This window comes from Bactrocera dorsalis, unplaced genomic scaffold (genome assembly GCF_023373825.1).
Source record: "Bactrocera dorsalis isolate Fly_Bdor unplaced genomic scaffold, ASM2337382v1 BdCtg052, whole genome shotgun sequence".
Lineage (NCBI taxonomy): Eukaryota > Metazoa > Arthropoda > Insecta > Diptera > Tephritidae > Bactrocera > Bactrocera dorsalis.
The window spans coordinates 32,688-53,491 of NW_026038103.1; the positions used below are offsets into that span (position 1 = coordinate 32,688).

General features: G+C 35.9%; 1 protein-coding gene across 1 annotated transcript; it reads left to right on the forward strand.

Moving 5' to 3' along the window:
- The first annotated feature begins 213 nt into the window (after positions 1–213).
- LOC125780029 (uncharacterized) lies at positions 214–19,177 on the forward strand. Its single transcript, XM_049461525.1, has 4 exons — positions 214–1,057; positions 11,458–12,321; positions 16,249–16,569; positions 16,645–19,177. The coding sequence occupies exons 2-4, from the start codon at positions 11,551–11,553 to the stop codon at positions 16,852–16,854; spliced, it is 1,302 nt and encodes a 433-aa protein (XP_049317482.1). The 5' UTR covers positions 214–1,057; positions 11,458–11,550; the 3' UTR covers positions 16,855–19,177.
- The last annotated feature ends 1,627 nt before the right edge of the window (positions 19,178–20,804 follow it).

Genomic DNA, 20,804 nt, shown 5'->3' on the forward strand with positions numbered 1-20,804 from the left:
GATGAACGATTGAGCTTGATTTTCGACCATAGGAACTTTGATATTAAAGTTTGGCGTTAAATATTTCAATTCTAATGAAAACTGAAAATGTTGCAAACAATGGAAAGTTATCGGAACGGAACGAGGATGTTATTTATGGAGTTAGGCAACCCTGTGTCAGGGTTGCTTGTAAAAACTTATTATCATTATTCTGTTCGGCTAATTGTAATTTGTATGTCCGGCATTTTAAAAACTAACTTCAGTGTTTCGTTTTCGCTTGTGTTGTGTGTTATAAATTAATTGAGTAAAGCTTATTTCGATTAAAATTAATTCAATTTAAAAATAATTAAAGTACTCATCTTTAGTTATGAAGAAATAAAAATAAATTTACCAATAATGTTATATATTTTCTTTAAATACTTAGCAAAGTAATAGCAATTTCTTCGCTGAAGTAATAAGAAGTTGGTGGTGCAAAATGTACCGAAACCAAAGTGCATGAAAGAGCAGAAAATTAATAGAGATTGTATGGTTGTGTGTGTAAAGTTTAAGATAAGTGCATTGAAAATGTGGTTAATAAGTTACCAATGAATTAAAGTATACAAATATTAAAAGAGGCCCATTTTAAACTGGTCGAGGACAACAAAACAAATGTGATCAAAATTACTGTTTTTCTTTACTCTTGGTGATACATATGTGCATATGTACAAATTAAGAATATGTGAATAACTGGTGAACGAAATTAATTAAAACACAGGGTTGATTCAGTGAAAGAAACATATGTGCAAAGTCCAAGCAAACAAGAAGTAACAAATTTGTTATGCCCACAAGACGTATGCAATGCTGAACAGTGTTTTCCTTGTAATAAGTGATCGTATTAAAGGAACAGGTGTCCATGGTATAAAAATAAAATTTGAATGTTTTGGATATATTATATGGAGTTATACCCAATGTATCGCATGACTTCCTTCAGTGAAACGAAAATAGCTTCATGCATACATATATTGTTCATAAATAAGTAAAAAGTATCAAGAGCACCGAAACGAAAAGCGATAACAAAAGATACCAACCCATCGTAAAGGTAATATCAGCAGATGTACTACCACTTTAAAGTAAAGTAGTATAGGTGTTTTCAATTATTTCTAAACATCTTAACACTTGGCTATTCACTATTATAGAATGCTAAAACTCGAAATAATCGTCTGAGCTCTGAAACTACTGACAACTGGTAATATTCATTAATGTGATCAGCATTGATTACTTACGGCGTTATATATGTACATGTCCATGTACATATCCAATGTGCAGCTTGAACTAAACCGAATATAGAGCGAAAATTTGTATCAGCAATCCATTCAACAAAATTATATGCACCATAGAGTTAATATTTTAAATTCATCTCTTCCTAAAATAAAGGTAGCACAATTGTGATGCGATATTAGGACATGATAGCAAACCCCAAATGAGAACCAAGACACAACAATTGGAAGAATTAGGAATATCTTTTTTCGTATGCCTATACAATTGGTCAATTACGAAAAAACGAAGGGACAAAAATATAATATTAAATCCCCATTATTTAACGGAAGAAAATGTGTTATTTTTACTTATACTATATTTAGGAGTTTTAAATTGTTAGTGTACATATTCTGGAGAGCTGGCGGTTGTAAAACCCAATGCGTACATATACATACATATGTAATGTATATTTATGGTAAAAAATGTTCGCTACGAGGACTGGAAAATCCAAAATGCAGATAACTTTTTTCTCTCTTTCATAGAACTTTTGTTGGATTCAGAAAATAATCATTGAACAATGTTTCCGCTTTTGCATAAAAGAATATGTCAAGTAAATGTGATGCAGATGATTAGATGTTTATTGGTTTTTATACTCTTGCAACATGTTGCTACAGAGTATAATAGTTCTGTTCACCTAACGGTTGTATGGATAGGCACAAAAATATATTCTTGCATTTCCTCCTTAAAAAACTATACCTATCTAATAATAATTAGTTAAAAATATTCACTTTTGAACAGCTTATTAAGGCCGATTTTTGAAGAAGCCATGCAATTAAAATGAGAGCACATTGCCCATACAACATTATTGACCTCAATTTGTAATGTGTACAATGTAAATGTAAACAAAATTTAAGCGAACACACATACAAGTGGTTTCTATGAAGTAAAAATGTTTACATACAATTTACATGTAAATTATTGCAGTTTTAGGTGAGGATTTATGCAGAAATTGTGAGAATAGGCAGAAAGGTGAAGATGATTCAAAATTGAAATTGTTTAACATTCCGTTAGGAATATGTCATATACTTTTTGAAGTGCAATCTATCTCAATATTTATCATTTTAATTTAAAATCATGTGTACCACTTATAGAGGTCTACACTGTAGCATGTAAGCGTGTAAAAATATGTAAGGTCTTTGAATTCTTTGTATCTCCCTTTTGTGATCGGTGTGATTAAAATAGAAATAGCTGTCTGACACCAGCATAAGTTATTCGCTGGCTCATTAAAATCATGCCCATCCAGTCAATGCAAGAGAAGCACTTTACACTTTACGTTTATCTGCATATGTGTGTGCAGCTTTTAATCAAATTGGAAATGGGGATGAGCATTAGCTGTTTTTTGAGTGAGTGCACGTTACATTGCTTTAAAAAAAAAAAACTTTTTATGGTGCATATTTATTTTCATACTTTAATATGTATGAATGTATGCATGTCTATATATGTATGTATGTATCTGCATACATAAAAATATGAGTGATCATATCTGCGTCATTCTTTCAAGCAGTTGGGTGATTATCAGCAAAGAACATTATGTGTGTTGAGATGCTTTAGATCATGGTTACGAATACTCCGATTCTAAAATTTTATTTAAAAAATACAGTTTTTTAGAGTATTGAACGTAATGCTTCTGTGTGATCTCTAGATCAAAATAGTATAACACGAAGTATGCAAACACGAAGAATCTTTATTCCTTTTTAATTAAATTTTTACTTTCTTAATTACTATATGGATTCTTTTTTCAATTCGTCGTGGGACTAAAAATTACATACTTTTACTATGCATTTTTTCTATAATTGGGATTATAAAAACCAAAATTAATCAGAAGTTAATTAAATTATTTTTTTAATGCATTATATGCATTCTTGCTGTAGACCAGATATGAAGAATACGGTGAATGCGTAACCAATTAAAAAACCATTCAGGTAACATTTTATGCAGCTATGAATTTCCTTTGTATTTGATATGCTTAGGTCATCTTTATATAGTACAATAGTTCCACTTTCCACTAGAAATGTACGCTCGGTAATTATTGAATAATGAATGAATTAAGAGCTATTGACATAGTCTTACTTTGACCGACTATCGATAAACGTCAGTTACTAAGAGATTTCCCTCGTTCGAGCTTGTTATAGTTTACAGTTTGAAATGTAAGTAGTTCATATGTTTATATAAAGCTTTTGCGGAAGGCTAGTTGGTTACAGTTTTCTTTGGATACTGAAACAGGATTATTATTTGAGGAAAGATGCAGATGCCAGTCTACAATACTGCGTTGAGAAAGCATTGTTTAAAGTAATTGTCACGTTTTTTGTGAGTAGCGGCTTTTTCTTTGGACTTTGGACACTTAAGTTTCTTCCTAAAAGCCTTCTTACAATCCTAACACTTACCGCTTTTTCCCGGTTTTTCTTTACGTGAACATAATCCTTCCGTATCTTTTGACCATATGGTATCCAAATAGGCAAGACTTACTCCAAGTGAGAGCGTACAAACGCCTTAAATGATATTTTATAAGAAATCTGTTAAAACCGGAAGAATTGCGACAAACTGAATATTCTTTCGGGATTATATAGCTAACGCGATTCCTAAGTGACAATTTAGTTTTAAATTAAACTCAAAAATTCTTAGTATCGGTGACCTTTTGTATAGAACTTTGAAGCCTTAAGAATACCAACTGAAACATTATTTTAATTTGGAAAATTCCTGATCCGGACTTTTTAGAATCCGGTACGATACTAATTGCAATGCATGACTGTGATCGTTAAATAAACCCCAAGCCATTGTAGAAAAGGATAATTAGTCGTAAGAAACAAGCTTGTTGAATAGTATGTTACGTGTACTCTATCAAACGCCTTTATAAAATCACTGTAGATATTTAACTTGAAAGCACAATACGCCTTATGTGAAGGGATTGTTAAACCTCAAATGTATATAAAATTTGGAATGTGACCCACTTACGCAACTAAATTTCGCGAATTTTCCTCAACAAAATGTGTGTTCCTGTGAGTAGTATAAAACTGAAAAAGAAACTTGTTGTGGTGGAAATTGCACCTGATTTTACAGCTAACGAATTTAACTTGAGTGCGTCGCGACGACGTGACTTCTCCGTGCAGATGCCGCACCAAAGGCAGTCAACCAACCTGTTTGGCTGTCCTGACCAATGAAGTATTTTCGTCAGCAGCATAACAAGAAATAACAACAAAAAACAACAATTTGGCTTGGGAGTGTCCTAATTCCCAGCCAAGCTATGCATATCAATGTCATTAAGAGATTTCATACATGCATATTTACAATATGAGTTAACATGTATACATATACATATATTATATATAAATAATTTAAATAAATATACTCACACTAAATAATAATATAAATAAACAATGGCCTCTACTTCTCTACAACTTCAGAGGGCCCAAACGCATGTTATAGATGTTTATTGAAACAAGAAGAAATAGTTGGTAAATGTTTAGTATGAAATCAAACTTCACGCACGACTAAGAGCCTGAAGGCCGCGAAGTCTGTGCCACAAAATTTTTCTTCTGAAAATTATTATATGGCGCTAGGAAGTCACAGATATTAAAGCATTTGGTACAAGTATATGAGCTGTGGTATAGTCATACAATGGCATCACGGAAAAAAATGGAACTTTGAAATGAAATATGTGCAAAGCGAGTACTGTGCGTTGAGACAGGGTTCAAACACAACATCTTTTGTGGCTTATTAGACCCTATTTACCCGCGAAGACTTCAAAGATCCGAGCGCACCAATTTTAGTCTTATCACTTTTGATACTTTCTTACTCCATTTTGGTACAATAAGCGCACACATGATAATATATATGTATGCATGTAATCCGTTTTTAACAATTTCGCTTGATTGCTCACTTGACCGGAATATTTTCAATAGAGTCAGTATTCTTTAAATGATTATGCATTCAAATAAAAATACAAAAAATGTTGAGTGCATCACATCGTGGCACTGAAGTTTAAAGTGCAATCACGCTGACTCTTATATTGTTTAGCGTGTATGGAGGAAAGTGAAGATAAACAAGTGTGTGCGTATGTGCTGCCCAAACGCACTCAAAGTGGCCAAGCAACATATTTGCATGTGTATATGTATGTATGTATATAACTGCATGGGGAAGTGTATTTGATTTTCTTCTATTATGACTTCTTCTTGTTGGAGAAAATTTCAAAGATAAAAGGACAGGATATCGCTCGTTAACTGGCCTTTAAAATATGATTAAATCGATCATATCCAGAACATTGAACCATCAATCATTTCTGGCATCAGACATTGCAAGCTAGTATATAGAACCAGTTTAAGTCACTCTGATTTTTATAAACGAATCATTCATATAAGATATTCATATAAGATATTATCCAGTACCGCTTACGTTGTTATAGTCAAATTAACAACAGCGCGCCAGTCGTTTCTTCTTTTCGCAATGAGGTGCCAATTTCACATTCCAAGCCTATAGGCTAGTTAGGGCCTTAAGAACATGAAAAAACTATTTGCTTCGTAAACCACCCATCAACCTAATGGCAAAAGAAAAGACTTTAAGCTCTCAATTTTTCTTGACACGCATTCGGGCAAAAATAGTGCTGTTTAGCAATATTCCTCGATTTGATGAGTAATCCACCCTAAGTCCAAACTTGGCATCGAATGAATTCTTTTTATTCTCGTACGAAAGAAATAGGCTAAGAGGTCAACGTTTTGGAGATATCTCAATATGAGTGGCAAAAAAGTTTCCACAATTGGTCCAAACGCATGCAAAGTGTATAGAGCTTAATTGAAAATATTTTAAAAAATAATAAAGCGATTTTTCACGATTATTATTTGTTTTAGTTCTCTAATCTCTAATATAAACGGCAACCTATGTTCTACCACAATGAGAAACGAATTGCCAAATTTATTGACATTTGCGATCCAGTTTGAATACACTAGTACTTATAAATATGTCATTTAGGCAAACATTCGATAAGATAAATTAATGTCCACGTTACTAAATGGATGATAAGATTATGTAAGCGTAATATGTCGAATTTATAAAACTTTGTTTTTGTTAAGGTTTTTAGGTAAAAAAAAAAATATTTTTTTTTTGCTAAATTATTTCTGTAATATGGATTGTGAAATTTTGTTCGGACTGTTTGTACATTATTGATCACACTTTTGACAATATAGGGTAATCTTTTTTTCGTCACTTTTTTAGTTTATAAATTCAAATAATACCCTCATGGTTTTTCATATTATGCTCAAAATTCTTCGAAATCGCATTATAACTTTTTAAAGACCCTGATACCGAATTTGTAGACCCCAGAGCCTATGGTTGACTTTTTACCGAAAATATCGGTCAATATTTGAGATCTAGCACGGACATTCGGAGTAAATATTTTTAGAATAATAGCTTCATCTTCTGCGAAAAGCGGGTATATTGGTCAATACTTCTCTTAACCAAATGTATCCTGTTCCCAAAAATGGATAAAATCAGGGCCATACTTTCCTTATTTTAATATAAAGTTATGCAACACCTGAGAGTATTTTCCCGCCATTTATCTTTTCAAATTACGGATTATAAAGTTTTCGGTTACATCCGAAGTTACTCCTAACTTGAGTATGGAGTTGCTTTGCTCAAGTATAACTTAAGTGTAATGCTTAAATACATGCTACTGTTGGACTGAATAAGAACAGTTGATTCACTTTTCCCATTAAAAGTCTCAGTGAAATGAATCTAAGGTAATCGGACACTTAGTACAGTGCAATAAGTACGATTCGTTTGTTACCCTATATGTACATATGTATACAAAGGTATTGTATGCTTTTAAGGCGTCATCGGAAGTTTTGAATTAGGTTTGGAGCAACGGGCTTTGGTTACATATGTACATATGCTATGGTCATTTCAGGCTTTTAGGCAGCTGCTGGGTTTTTTCGTGGTTAAAGCCGTATGATATTACATACATATATTTAACTTACATATTTTATAGGTTATAGACTCACTTAGTTTTATTAATTTGAAACTTATAATGAAAAGAGAGGCTATATTAATTAAAAGCTGATACTGTTATTTAGGATGTGCCCACTAACCCTCTCGGATATACCTCTAGTTCCCACTATTAACAGTATCACTAACAAGCAAAGTTATCTGAGACGAAAATCCAGAGATTTAACCAATTTGAAAAAATGTAAACATTTTGCAGTTGGCACATGGCTAGTAGAGCGGCAACGGTACAATAGCGTCCATTCATAATAGTGGTATACTCGTAAGTGATATCAGTTTTCAAGTCGCCAAGCCGTCACGTAGTGCCACTTCTATTTTACCACGTGATTGTTTCGGATATTTAATTTTTCGACTTAATAAAATTCAGCAAAAATGTATAATAAAATCCTTCGCTTCGCCTCTTCGTGTATGTAAGTTTTTATTGCATGACGTCATTGCTACTGACAAAAAGTATCGAAACTTTAGACTCCCGTCCATATTCAATACATACAATTTACGTATGTACGGCATGTATAGTAGCCTGTATGTACGTATAATCTCGAACACAGGTACGAATGTACAAAATAATGTTAGTGTTTAGTTGCTGAGCAGAATAAATAAATGGAGTATTATGACAGTTTTTGTGTAAACGCAACATATGGGGCATTTTTTAATTTATATAGCGATGTCATGCAAAGCATTTATGCATTGCAACCCTGCTTTGCCAGAATATGCAATGCATTCATTGGATGTTTTTGACATTTTCCCTTGTAGAAAGCTAGTACTCGTGAAAAGCCATAATTTGTCCCATTTCTTCAGCTGACAATAAATTTTCTGGTGGCCTTTTGGCGGCTCTAAGAAAATTTTATGAATCAAGGTTACACGTTTCGGTATTTTCACTACAAAAAAGTTCAGGCGTCTTTGTTTACAGCTATACTTCTTATTCCTCTTTATTAGCGTATACACCGCTTACGTGGTTGTAGTTAAGTTAACAACAGCGTGCCAGTTCTTCTTCCTTTTTTGCCAATTGGAGATTCCAAGTGTAGCCAAGTCCCTCTCTACCTGGTCTTTCCAATGGAGTGGAGGTCTTCCTCTTCCTTCCTCCGGCGGGTGCTGCGTCGAATACTTTCAGAAACCAGTTTATGGCGATGATTGCCTATCCCGTAGCAGAGTGGATTCAACGTCGTTTTCAAAGTGGTCGTAAGGACATAAATGACGATCAACATGTGGGCAAATCAAAATCCGTGATCAGCGGAAATTCTATCGAAACTGTGCGTGAATTCGTCAAAAATCGGTCGAAATCATCGTTGAAATTCATGGAAATGGAATTGATCATCTTTCATTTTGACCGAAAATTTGGGCTTACGAAAGGTGTGTGCACGGTTTGTTCCTGACCAAAACTTGCTCAGAATCCAACATTCGAAGGACATCATTAAACCGATTATTTGACCAAAAATCACATTTTAACCATTAACCACTCCCCGTATTCACCTGATATGGCACTGTGAGACTTCTTCCTTTTCGGAAAAATCCATTTGCCCATGAAAGGAAAGCGTTATGCAGACGTAGAGGCCATTCAAAAGACTGGCGGCCATACCGGCCAACGAGCTAAAACACTCGTTCGATATGCTTTTGGACGGTGCAAAAAGCTGTATTGAAGCAGAAGGAGACTATTTTGAATAAAATAAATTGATTTTGCCGAAAAAACCATTTGTTCTGTTTTTTTTAAGTCCTGTTTACTTTGGAACGCACCTTATATATGAAGTGAGTAATTATTTTAAATGTAAGATCTATGGGATTGAACCAGGGAAGCTTTTAATCTTTGGATTATTTGTTATTTGCTACATATTCGTGCATATATTGAGTCTAAAAATATTTTTAAAAATAATGAAATGAAATGAAAAAAACCTAGTTACTATTGGGTTCTCCCTTACATTCATGCATACCTACATATATACATATGTACATACAAGTGAATATACTATAGCACAAACACTTTAAATGATTGATCTTGTCCACTACTTCATAGTCGTCGATAATCGCACAACTTCCTTTTTGAATTGTTAATTCTTATTCGTTCATCGTATTGGGCCGCACCTTAATTCTATGGCGAGAGCAAAGAGTGTGAATTCGTCAGTGCAGTAAGCACATATTTGTTTGGGGTGCGTAGCCTTGGTATTCAGTTGAAAGCCAACTATTGCGTTTGGCTGATTCTTTCCACTATTTGTGCTGGCGCTGGATGATTCATCGCTTCCATATAGCCCTAAAAGAGTATTTGAATTTTCGTTTTCCTGCAGAAACGAATTGGCGACATATGTTCAAAATGAGGCAGAACTTACACTTTTTTCTGGTGGGACTGCGTTCTTACTCAAAGTGAGTTGTGTTGTTGGCTAAATTTAGAACTGACAGCGCGCAGAGAATTGTTGGTGAATAGCGAGTTTAACGCTATCTACCAAATGTCAGAGACCAATATTCTTCCAATACTTTACACGTTTATTTCCCGTTACACTTTATGAATTTCTTTATAGTACGTTGATAGAGTGTACGACCACGATAAGATATCGGACTTAAGTGTCACAAAAAAAAGTTGGATGAGTTGAGCTAATTCTGCTTGCTAGAAATGCGAACAAATTTCAAATACAAAATTCATTAAATTTAAAACAGCTGCTGGCCATTTAAAAACAAGGAATGCTGCTTTAGACTTTGAATACTTGAGAATATAGTATATATGTAAATGATCACAGTGTCGAGCTGAGTGGATTTAGCCACACCTGTCTGTTTATCCGACTGTCTGTCTGTGTAAACGCGAAATAGTCGCTCAGTTTTTGAGATATCGATCCGAAACTTAGTAAGTAACAGGCTTTTCAATAGGGACGCTACAAAAAGTAGGCCGATAGGGTCAGCAAACGGCGTTATATTTTTCCCCGCTCTTTTGACATTTCTCTTCAGTAAGGTTTGCCATTTCATCATATACGATCCAACAACAAGTCCAAATTATTAAAATTTACTACCGAAATTCGGGGTCAGTGGCCTCAAATTTAAGAGTGCTACGTCTAATTTATGGTCGTCAAAATCGTGCTATCAGATCAACAATTGAGCGTCTAGTGGAAAAATTAGAATCCGCAGGCACAGTACAAAATGTTCCCGTGCCAGAGAGACAAAGAAGTGCTCGTAGTGTCTAGAATATTGGTGTCGCTAACGCATCAATTGAGGAAGACCCAAATCAGTCCTCTCACACGTAGTTCTTAAGCGCTGGGCATCTCTGTGACGTCGTTTTGGCGAATTTTGCGAAAAGATCTTGGCCTCCATCTTTACAAGATCAAATTGCTGCAAGAACCGCTTGACCACCAGCTTCGCCGTATGTTCGTAAGTTGAGCTGAGCAAAAACTTGAAAATGATTCGGAATTTCATCGAAAAATCATCTTCAGCGATGAGGCACATTTCTGGCTAATTTGACGAAGCCACTTCAACAAAATATGCGTTATTAGTCAGGCAGCAATCTATACGTAATCCATAAATTACGGTTTGTTGCGGTTTATGGGCCGGCGGCGTCATTGGGCCGTACTTCTTCCGTGACGATCAAGACGGACACGTTGCTGTGAATGGGGATCGCTACTGCTGAATGAAAGCCGAATATTTTTGGCCCGAATTGGATGATGTGCACTTGGACAATATGCGATTCCAACAGGACGGCGCCTCACAGAGAATGTCACAATCGACTTTTTGAAAACCAAGTTTGTTGAACTTGTTATCTCACGAAATGGTCCAGTCAATTAGCCCCCTCGGTCGTGCGATTTGACGCCGTTAGACTATTTCCTGTGGAGCTACGTCAAGTCTTTAGTCTATGCCAGCCAACCAGCGACGATTGATGTACTTCGTTCGAATATCGAACGTGAAATTGCAACAGAATTGGCCGATTTATGTTTGAAAACCGTCGAAAATTGGGTTCAGCCTGCTGCGGATTGATTCATTCAATGAAAGAGTTTCCAGATTTTCCTTCTAGTTATGTGTTCCAAATTAACTTTGGCCTTGAATATGATAATTTGAGTGTATTTTTAAAAGTTCCTATCATATGTAGAAGCTCATAGAGAAATATACATAAAACCATTAAAATTAATAACTGCTATAATAACTGATATAACTAATGTAAATATTAAATGAACAATCATTAAGTAAAGACTAATATATATTTATCTTTTCTTTTTTTTTCAGATAATAGCTGCACATATACCTATTTCCTTTTTGTGAGATTTGGTTAGCACTAGATCGCTATCAGCTAATTAATGTGGAAGCTTAAGAACGAAAATGGATTCGCCGAAGAGGGAGAAGGTAAACGTTATGCAACCACATCATTACGAACAAACGTTAGATTTACTAAATACAATTAATAATGCAAATACGTCCACAAATTTAAATAAAAACGAGCATGAAGTAAAGGGCACAAGCCAAAGTACTGACACTAGTGAAATTTGTCGGGATGAAGAATCGAATTTTTCACCAATAAAAACAATAACACCACCAATTAGCAAATCGGCAGGTGAGAATTTAACCGAAGCAGCGCCAAAAACGAGTGAAGCTGCGGTTAACAATAACGAAGAGACTGAAAATGCGGCCATGGTGTATGTTGATGCCTCGAAGATGAGCACGGCAACACCCACAAACATAAATCCTATTTCGATACCGAAAACAATGGTAAACACTTTAGCAATTACAGCTATTGAAGATCCGAAAAAGATGCAGCCTAACTCCAAAGTGGACGAATTTGTGGTACCAGCCATACCCGATACCAAGGCTGGTGTTGGTGGGACTGGTACCAGTGCCAAAAAGAAACGCAATAAAAGCTCTAAAAAACGAGATGACAATAAAGCACGCAACAAAGCAAACAGCAATAATATTGGCAAAGGCGCCACAGATGGGAATCGATGTCAGCCTCCAATAAACGTCATTCCTTCCGGTTCAGCCAATATGAAGGCCTCTGTTTCAATGACATCGCTGCCACCGGACGATGAGAAGTCTGAGGGTCGTGACGTAATTAAAGCTAAACTAAATGTCGAACGTCCATACAACAGTTTAAAAGTAAGTAAAGATATATTAGTGCTGCAACTAACTACTATTAAATGAATGACAATTAACTGTTTATGGACGTATACATACATATATCATATATAGAAAAACTTACTAAACGGTGGCACCGGAACTCGAGCTTTCCTTAGTTCTTTGGAGTGCGTTTGATAGAGAACGAAAGGGCTTTTTATACCCTCCGGGACCTTTTTATACCCTCAACAGGGTATATTAAGTTTGCCACGAACTTTGTAACACCCAGAAAAAAACACGGAGGCCCTATAAGCATGACGAGGTTAGCCATGTTCGTCTGTCTGTTCGTCTAATCCTTCAGTTTTCGAGATATCGATCTGAAAATTTTCACACGTTTTTTCCTCTCCGCTCATTTTTCAGAACCGATATTCTACCACTATAGCATTATTTTTCAATAGATGTATTCATGAAAATTTGGAATGGGTTATTGCCTAAGTCAACAGCGTAATCTCCGAAGAAATTGTTCAGTTCCGAAACTGACAAATCTAAACCAAATTCTTGTATGGAATATTTGGTATTTGTGACATTTTCAGGTCCCTACAGGGCCATTAGAACACAGTAGAGAGCAACAGACGTTAATGATGATTATAAATATTATATTTGATCGACAAAAGTAATTTCCTAGATTTCCATCGACCTAGAACACATGATACCAGCTGCAGGAAGCAACCGCAAATACACAAATTGCGGTCCAACAACAACTTTGTTAACAGTTTGAAGCTAAATGCAATGCGGCATTAAGTGTTACTCACACACTATTTCTCTAATCTGAGAGGCTTTTAGAGAACTCGTCGTTCTAAGAAGCAAGTATTGCCTACCTGTTGATCTTCTGAAATTGGCGATCATAGTTTCAATAATGGGAGAGAGAAGTTGGGCGGAGAATGCCGAATTCAAGAAATGATGTCAATTAACAGTTGATCGTTAATTTGTTAGTGGCATGCATTAACGGACATGTACATATGTATATTACATGCACATGTGAATGTATATTACATGTAAATATGTATTGCATGTATAGAATAATGATTTTAGCCATCATTTGCAAGTTTCCAAGTGAGAGTTCGCATCTTTCTAACTTGTATTTTCGACTAGGAATCGTTTTCATGGTGGCAAGTATTTCAAAGCGGGTTTGCGTTAGCTTGCTCTCTTGTTTATTTTGCAAATTATGCAACCGGCTATACTGCGTTATTCCTTATTTTGCCATCTACCACTTCAGCTGTAAAGAGAGTCAGGGACTGTTGCCAATGTTGCATTCGACGTGTGCGTGAAAATTAAGAATTTCCGATTCTCTATCGTTCAAATGCAAGCTCAATAAAAAAATTACTACTTAATAGCCTTGGACTTTGATGACTAACAAAAAGCGCGACAAAATAATACTGGCAGCTGCTTTAGGCAGACAAAGCCGAATAAGAAGACTACAAGTTGAGAAATATTTGTACAACCAGTTTATTGCTGAGCAAGTGTGTTTTCTTATTATTGTATTTGTGCGTTTGTGAGCGACTTATGATTGCTTAGGTTTTATTACTTGCCTTTTCGACCATAATGTAGGCTAATGCAATATTCATACACAAACAATATAACTATTTATGTATGTACGTTTGTATATTTATACTTACGTCATTGATACTCAATGTATAACCTTATGAATGAATTATTTTGTCTTAAATGAACAATTCTGTTAACTTCTCTCAGAAATAAGAGCAATAGTTGCTCCGGCGGTTGAAAGTTCATATTAAATAAGGGAAATTAAACTTTTCGCCATTTATTCAATAATACATTCCAATTTTTAGTAAATCATTATTATTAAGAATTTTTATTATTTCTATTCCTTTTAATTTTTGCGTAATTTAAAATCGTTTCGTGGAGAGCAACTCTAACCTCTCGCGCAATCGATAATCTCAAAAGGCGCAAAAGTCCTCAATTTGCTTGACAATTCATATTTTAACAAAGCAAAGTGAAGCGAGCAAAGGATATGTCAGAATGACCGCTTTGATTTCTGTGCTTTTCTCTAATAAAAATGGCGACTGTTGCTTCGCAAAGCGTTAAAAGATGAGAGTTGCCAATATATTGCATGTAAATTCGCCATTATTGTTTACGAACTAGTGCGAATTTGCTAAAAGTAGCTTAGTTTTCAGCGTCCATTCTGCACTCACCCTAAGGCTGAGTTTAATCAGTTAATTTTTAATTGCAAGGCACAAGTTGCCTCATAAAAATATAAAAGCATTTACTTTTTTTAATTATGACACTTCTGGTTATCAAGCGATATGTATGCTTGTTCCAATGTATCTTTACAAATCACTTAAACTTTGGAATAACTATTTTTTCACTTCGGCGAATTCAAGTTATTTCAGTATTTTAATGCTTCGCAATGTTAATTGTTTCAAAGATCAGTAAGTTACTTTGTATTATTACTCATTTAGCAGCAGACACATAGTTAAATTATTGCCGCTTTAGAAACTTATGTACTTATGTACATATATTAAACAAGTAAGGAAGGACTAAGTTCGGCTACCCCTGCAATTTGCAAGCATTAAAGCCGCTAAACTGCGCTAAATATTAAAATTATTTAAGGAATACGAGATTTCGAGGAAAGGGTGGAAATTATAGTGATTCGTTTATATTGGGACTGGAGAAAGATCTTTACTAATTGATATAACGTTTGCCATTACTCAAGATATTTGAGAATATGATCCGACCCAATTTTATGAAGACAACTTATACACACTGGCCGACATGTTCGGTTTCTAGAATAGCGAAAAACATTATAGCTATACAGGGCCTAGCGAAAATGTTGACCCTATTGTACCTTCTTTTGGCGTAAGAGAATACTAGTATCAGGAAAAGATTCTCCACGAATTCTGGTCATAAACATATTTCCGAGCTTTTCAGAAAAATATTGGATAGTCGAAAAAGTCTTTTCGTATTTGTAATCAAACTTCAACTTATTTTTTTATATTTATAATGAACTAAATATGTACCATTTTGGTCGACCACTTTTTGCCATTTTTCCGCTGGAGACATTATTCCATTAGTGTAAAGCTTTTCTGGTTTCTCAGCGGAACAAGTAATTTTCAATTCTCTTGAAGCCAACTTTACTCCATCAAGGGAGTTCTACATTGCCCGAAACAAATGGTAGTCCGATGGTGCAAGGTCAGGGTTATATATATGGTGTATGCATCAAAACTTCCCAGCCAAGCTCTCCCAGTTTTTGCCGAGTCATCAAAGATGTGTGTGGTCTAGCGTTGTCCTGATGGAAGAAGAAACAAAGAATCGCATATGTATGTATATTAATTCGGTCCATTAAATTTTTCACAAACAATTCATGTGATGCCCAAACATCGAGCTTCTTTTTGTAGCCAGCTTTTTTTAAATGGTTCAAAACTGTTTGATGATGAATGTTAAGTTCCTTAGCGACGTCATGGCTGCTTATGCGATGGTCCCGGTCAATCTTTTCCATAATTTCATCCATTTTTTCAACGGTAGGTCGACCAGAGCGAGGTGCATCTTTCCCATCGAAATTTCCAGAGCGGAAACGAGCGAACCATTGTTTTGCTACACGAACTGATACAGAATCGTCTCCTTAAACTTCACAAATTTCATTAGTGGCTTGCGCGGCATTCTTCTTCCATTTTATACAAAAAATTCAAAATATTTCTTTAATGTTATACTATGTAATATTACTGCCATATTTGGCATCGAACTTACACTAAGTTTCATTACTGCTTTTAACTTTACGCCCAAAATATTACATTAAAATCGAATCTAATCATATTCGGCATTTCAGTGATATGGGAAGATACAATAGCCATACGTTTTACTACGGAATCCTATAATCTAATCTAAATATCCATACATATGCGATAACAATAAAACTAAATATGAACTTGCGTTCACTGTTATATTTCATAGAAAAACATAGAACGCAATGCAGTCAACGCTACGTTGGGGGTAAGAGCTCACTGCTTCAGTCAAAGTCAAAGCAGTACCAGCAGTTTCGCAAACCACCGCTATTCTTGGGGCAGCGGATACAGTTATAGTTCGTCAAGCCTACAAAGCAGTGCCACGTTTGGACTTGGCTCGGCTAAAGACGATCTCTGGGCTGCCATACAAACCAATTATAACTACATTATGGACACAAACCTTTTGGATACATGTAAAGAGACAGAGCGACATCTTGCGGATCACAACGTAGCTAACGGTGTGGAATGTGAACAATCACATTGCGCTGAGGTGAGTGTTCAAACCTGTGGTGAATTATGCTTTAATACTCATTGTGAATTCTCATCGTTTAACTTATAATTTAAGTTGTTGGGTGTAACTCAGCGTCGCGAACTATCGTGGCACGATCCTAAAGAATTACGCAAGTGGTTGCGTGAAATGGAAGAACGTCTTGAGTTGGCTCCCACTTTGTCGACAGTTACTACATTAACGACAGCGGAATTGGAGCACTGTTTGGCAGAACACTCGGTAAGTAAAGCAGTTTCTGTACGAATTATATGTGTTGATTGCAGGTGAACGGTGTTGCAGAATGGTTTCCTGCCACTTCTTTTTATATCATTTTTTTATAAAGCAGCATTTTTAAATGTAAAAGTTTCAAATTAAGACTGAAATCGACCGAATCAATATTATTGCAGTTAAGTATTACAGTACAGTACAGCACTTGTAAAAAATGAGTTCACGGAAATGGAACTCTGATTATTTGCTTGTTCGGTGAAGTTGTGGAACGATTACATTACTTTTTGGTACCTTACCATAATGGAATACACGATTCATTGTGATATCTCTAATTTATTCATTTTTGAAAACAGATCAGACCTTGCTAGTGTACCTTATTGGTGAAATTTCATCAAGATAGTTCACGTATTTGAAGCATTCAATACTGTCGGCAAAAACTAGTATGACTTTTTAATTTAAATTTCGCTCGAAAAGCCATTCGTCGAAATATCTTTTTTCTAGGTTGGTATGACTTTCACATTTCTGGTGCCGAATCATTCAGAATGTTGAAAAAGGCCTTCGGTGATAATTCTTTGTCGAGAGCAAGTGCAATGGGTTTGTCCCTATTATTTCTGCCACCAGTGTACGTATGTACCTAACCCTTTATACTTACATACTTTTATAATTTAATTTTATGGTGTTACAAAGATTAAGATGAAATTTAATTGTACATTTTTGACAAGGTTTTGCTAGACCTAAAATCCCCTCTACTTGGATTTCAACTTGGAAGTAGCTCTGATGAGGCAACAATTTGTAGTATATTACTATGAAAATATGTTGTTAGCGTTGCTTTTTGTCTAGCATTCGTGGCTGTGGCTTAGAGTGAAAAAATGAAAAATACCATAAATCAAATGGAGTATGTATGTTGCGCAAAAGCAAGCCGTGGCCACTGGGTAATGCCAATTAGAGATGCGTCTTGAGCTAGTGATGGATGTATATACATACTATACATATGTGTGTATGTTTAAAGACAAATGACCTTTAAATATAAAATACAACCATGTACAAAGGCATATATGTATGTACATGCATAAATAAGTGTGTAAGTGTGATGTAAATTGTGGCCGCACAGCGACAAACTAAGCTCTGTTGCACATATTGAGCCAACATTTCGCATTGTTGTCAGTTCAGTCAACGGGCAAATATAAAAACGAAATCTGATGCAATTGTATCTTCATTCTACAGAGATTAGCACGTTTAGTGTCGAATGATCCGTTCATACAGTGTATGTGAGCAGTTTTCCTAAATACCTTGCGCTTGCCATAATTCCAGATTTGCACAATGTGCCGAATGCAGTTTAAGCTTCAAGTCATTTGAGTCTTGTTTAAGGGGTTCCCTGACCACACACTCCACTACTTGCATATCATATCGAAATGCGCGATTGAATTAATTATTATGAGCAACAGCAACATAATGTCGATTCTGCGAAAGTTGCCAAATGCTTTATTGCCGAAAGTAGGCTGAGCCCACGGCCAAGAGTTCACAGCCCATGCAGCATTGTGCAAATGCTAATCGGGATAACAACACTGTGCAATTTGAGCAATTGTCTTATGCGCAATGTGATTGCAACCTCTAAGTACCGATTATAATATTTATAATTTTTTTTTTAAGTTATGTCAGACTTTTCGGCACTTTCGCGTATGCGGGTATGCAGTGACAAGGAAATATAGTACATACACAAAAACTCCAACAATACAACACCCGCGCGATGTTTCCTAAAACATAAAACAATAGTATCACTGCGATTTAGCGTTCAGCTTTGCTAGGAAAGACATGACGGTAGTGTCTGGCGGTTGTTGTTGTTATTTGTAAGTTGTAAGCGGGAGTAACGTCCAAAATAAAGATACTTTAAATTATGATCACCATAAAAACACGATGTAACGAAACCGCCGCGGTGAGCAAAGGCAAGCGACCATGCAACAATTTTATTATTACTTCCCTGCTGGTTGGCGGTGGCGCGTGCCAGAAAGGCTAAAACGGATTTGTTGGCTTATTCAATTCATACAAATGTAATACGTATCTATTTATGTATGCATGTACAATAGCGGTGAAAAAAATGCAGCACTTTAATGGCATTGAACAAGTTTAAATTTGTTTTTTTAGTTTATCACATTTAAATTTACATACAGTTGCGAGCAATAAAATATTTATGTTCAATTTTGAAATATTATATATAGACCGGTCAAACCTTCAAAAAATGTGGAACAACTCGTCGGATGTTTAGGAGTAATGATTCGCAATGGAATAACACAGATTCCAGAAAAAATTTTTCAAAGGTTACCAAGCGCAATACTGTCAGGTATGCCAAAACTCGACCAATAATGTCTCTTCAAGAGTTCTGGGACGAATTTGTTCATATTGTAAATATATGGTTACCTCGTAAGGCTCCTTTAACATCTGACTGGGCCACAAGGAAAATGTAGGAGTATACTTTGGACTAAAGCATCGAAAATTATTTTTTATGGCCGGAAAAGGTTTCTTTGACGTGCCACTAATACAGAGAATAACCCACTATACACAACAGAATTTTTAAGAAAAAGTGGGTCAGGTAAAATGATATGGTGATGTTTCTCGTACAGAGTCTTGGTCCGCTCCATCAAATTGAAGGCATCAAGAATCAGCACGCATATGCTAATATACTGCAAAATGATCTGCGACCATTTGCAGAAGATAACATGTCCCTAAAAATGGTGTCCACGAAGCCAATGACTCAAAACACCACTAGGTTGGTTTCAGGAATGGTTTCCAGTCAATGGGATTAAGTTGAGCCAGCTAGCTCGATCTTCTGACCTCAATCTCATTGAAAACGTTTGAGCTTATATAAAGAAATATGTTTGGAAGGCTAAGAGCAAAAATAACAACAAGCTCCATAATTAAGGCTACAATGCGTACTATCAAAAATTATTAACAATTGATAGATATTTATAGTGTTGGTATCGACTACTATTTCATTGCTCGCGACTGTATATTCTTTTTTTTATTGGCGTGGACACCACTTACGAGTTCACAACAACGTGCCAATCGTTCTTCCTTTTCGGTGCCAGTTGGATATTCCAACTGCTGCCAGGTCTTCCACCTGGTCTTTCCAACTGAGAGGAGATCATTATTTTCCTCTGCTGGAGTGTTTCCAGCGCAGCCGCTGTCTCTAAATTCGTTGAACTATAACTTTTTTCTCCAGCAATGGATAGAAGTAGGGAGTCACCTTGTCTGAATCCTCGCTTGTTATCGAACAGCTCGGAGAGGTGCTTCCTGATCCTGATGGTGCTTTTGGTGCTGCTCAAAGTTAGCTTACACAGCCGTAGCTTTGAGGAGATTGCAAGTTCAGACATAGCGGTGTAGAGGCAGTTCCTTCTCGTGCTGTAGAAAATTTCACACTGAGACGATCCCTTAAAAAGGGTTAACCTACGGTGATTGGCGCAGATTCTGGGGTCCCCCTTTTAGTGGATTTGGCAGAGCACACTTAGGTTTCAATCGTCGGGCATGCTTTCATCCGACCATATCTTGCAAAAAAGCTGAAAAAAAGAAAATCCATCTCGGGTTTCTGATGACATGGATTCGGTCAATGACCTATAATGATTCGGAAGGTTTCAGTGAAATTCGGCGTATTGACATTGATTTATGCGTCCACGGTCTAAAATGTCAAATTATAGGAAATGTTATTCTTATGCGAAATTGCTCCTCTCCAAGTTGAGAAAAAACTTTGCGATCATCCGAAAAGGGATCTCCTACATAAAGACGATTTTTGAAGGTTATGTCGATGATAAAGTTTCAATAGTCAACGAAAAGATAATAGCATTTTTAATAAAGTCCGTCAATATCCACCCTCGCCTATTGACACTCCCTTTATTGTTGGCGCGTGCAATATGACTTGGATTAGGAAGTCGTTCAATAGAAGTGTGAAACAAACAGTTGCGCTTTTAGGTAGCTTTTTGTAAGGCGACACAGGTGTCTAGCTAACGGTCGCTTATCGC

Bases quoted from the DNA above. Each gene is read 5' to 3' on its own strand.
- LOC125780029 (XM_049461525.1), top strand. From the start codon at position 11,551: ATGGATTCGCCGAAGAGGGAGAAGGTAAACGTTATGCAACCACATCAT. The intron at 12,322-16,248 runs GTAAGTAAAGAT...TATATTTCATAG, and splicing joins GTCCATACAACAGTTTAAAA to AAAAACATAGAACGCAATGC. The intron at 16,570-16,644 runs GTGAGTGTTCAA...TTATAATTTAAG, and splicing joins AACAATCACATTGCGCTGAG to TTGTTGGGTGTAACTCAGCG.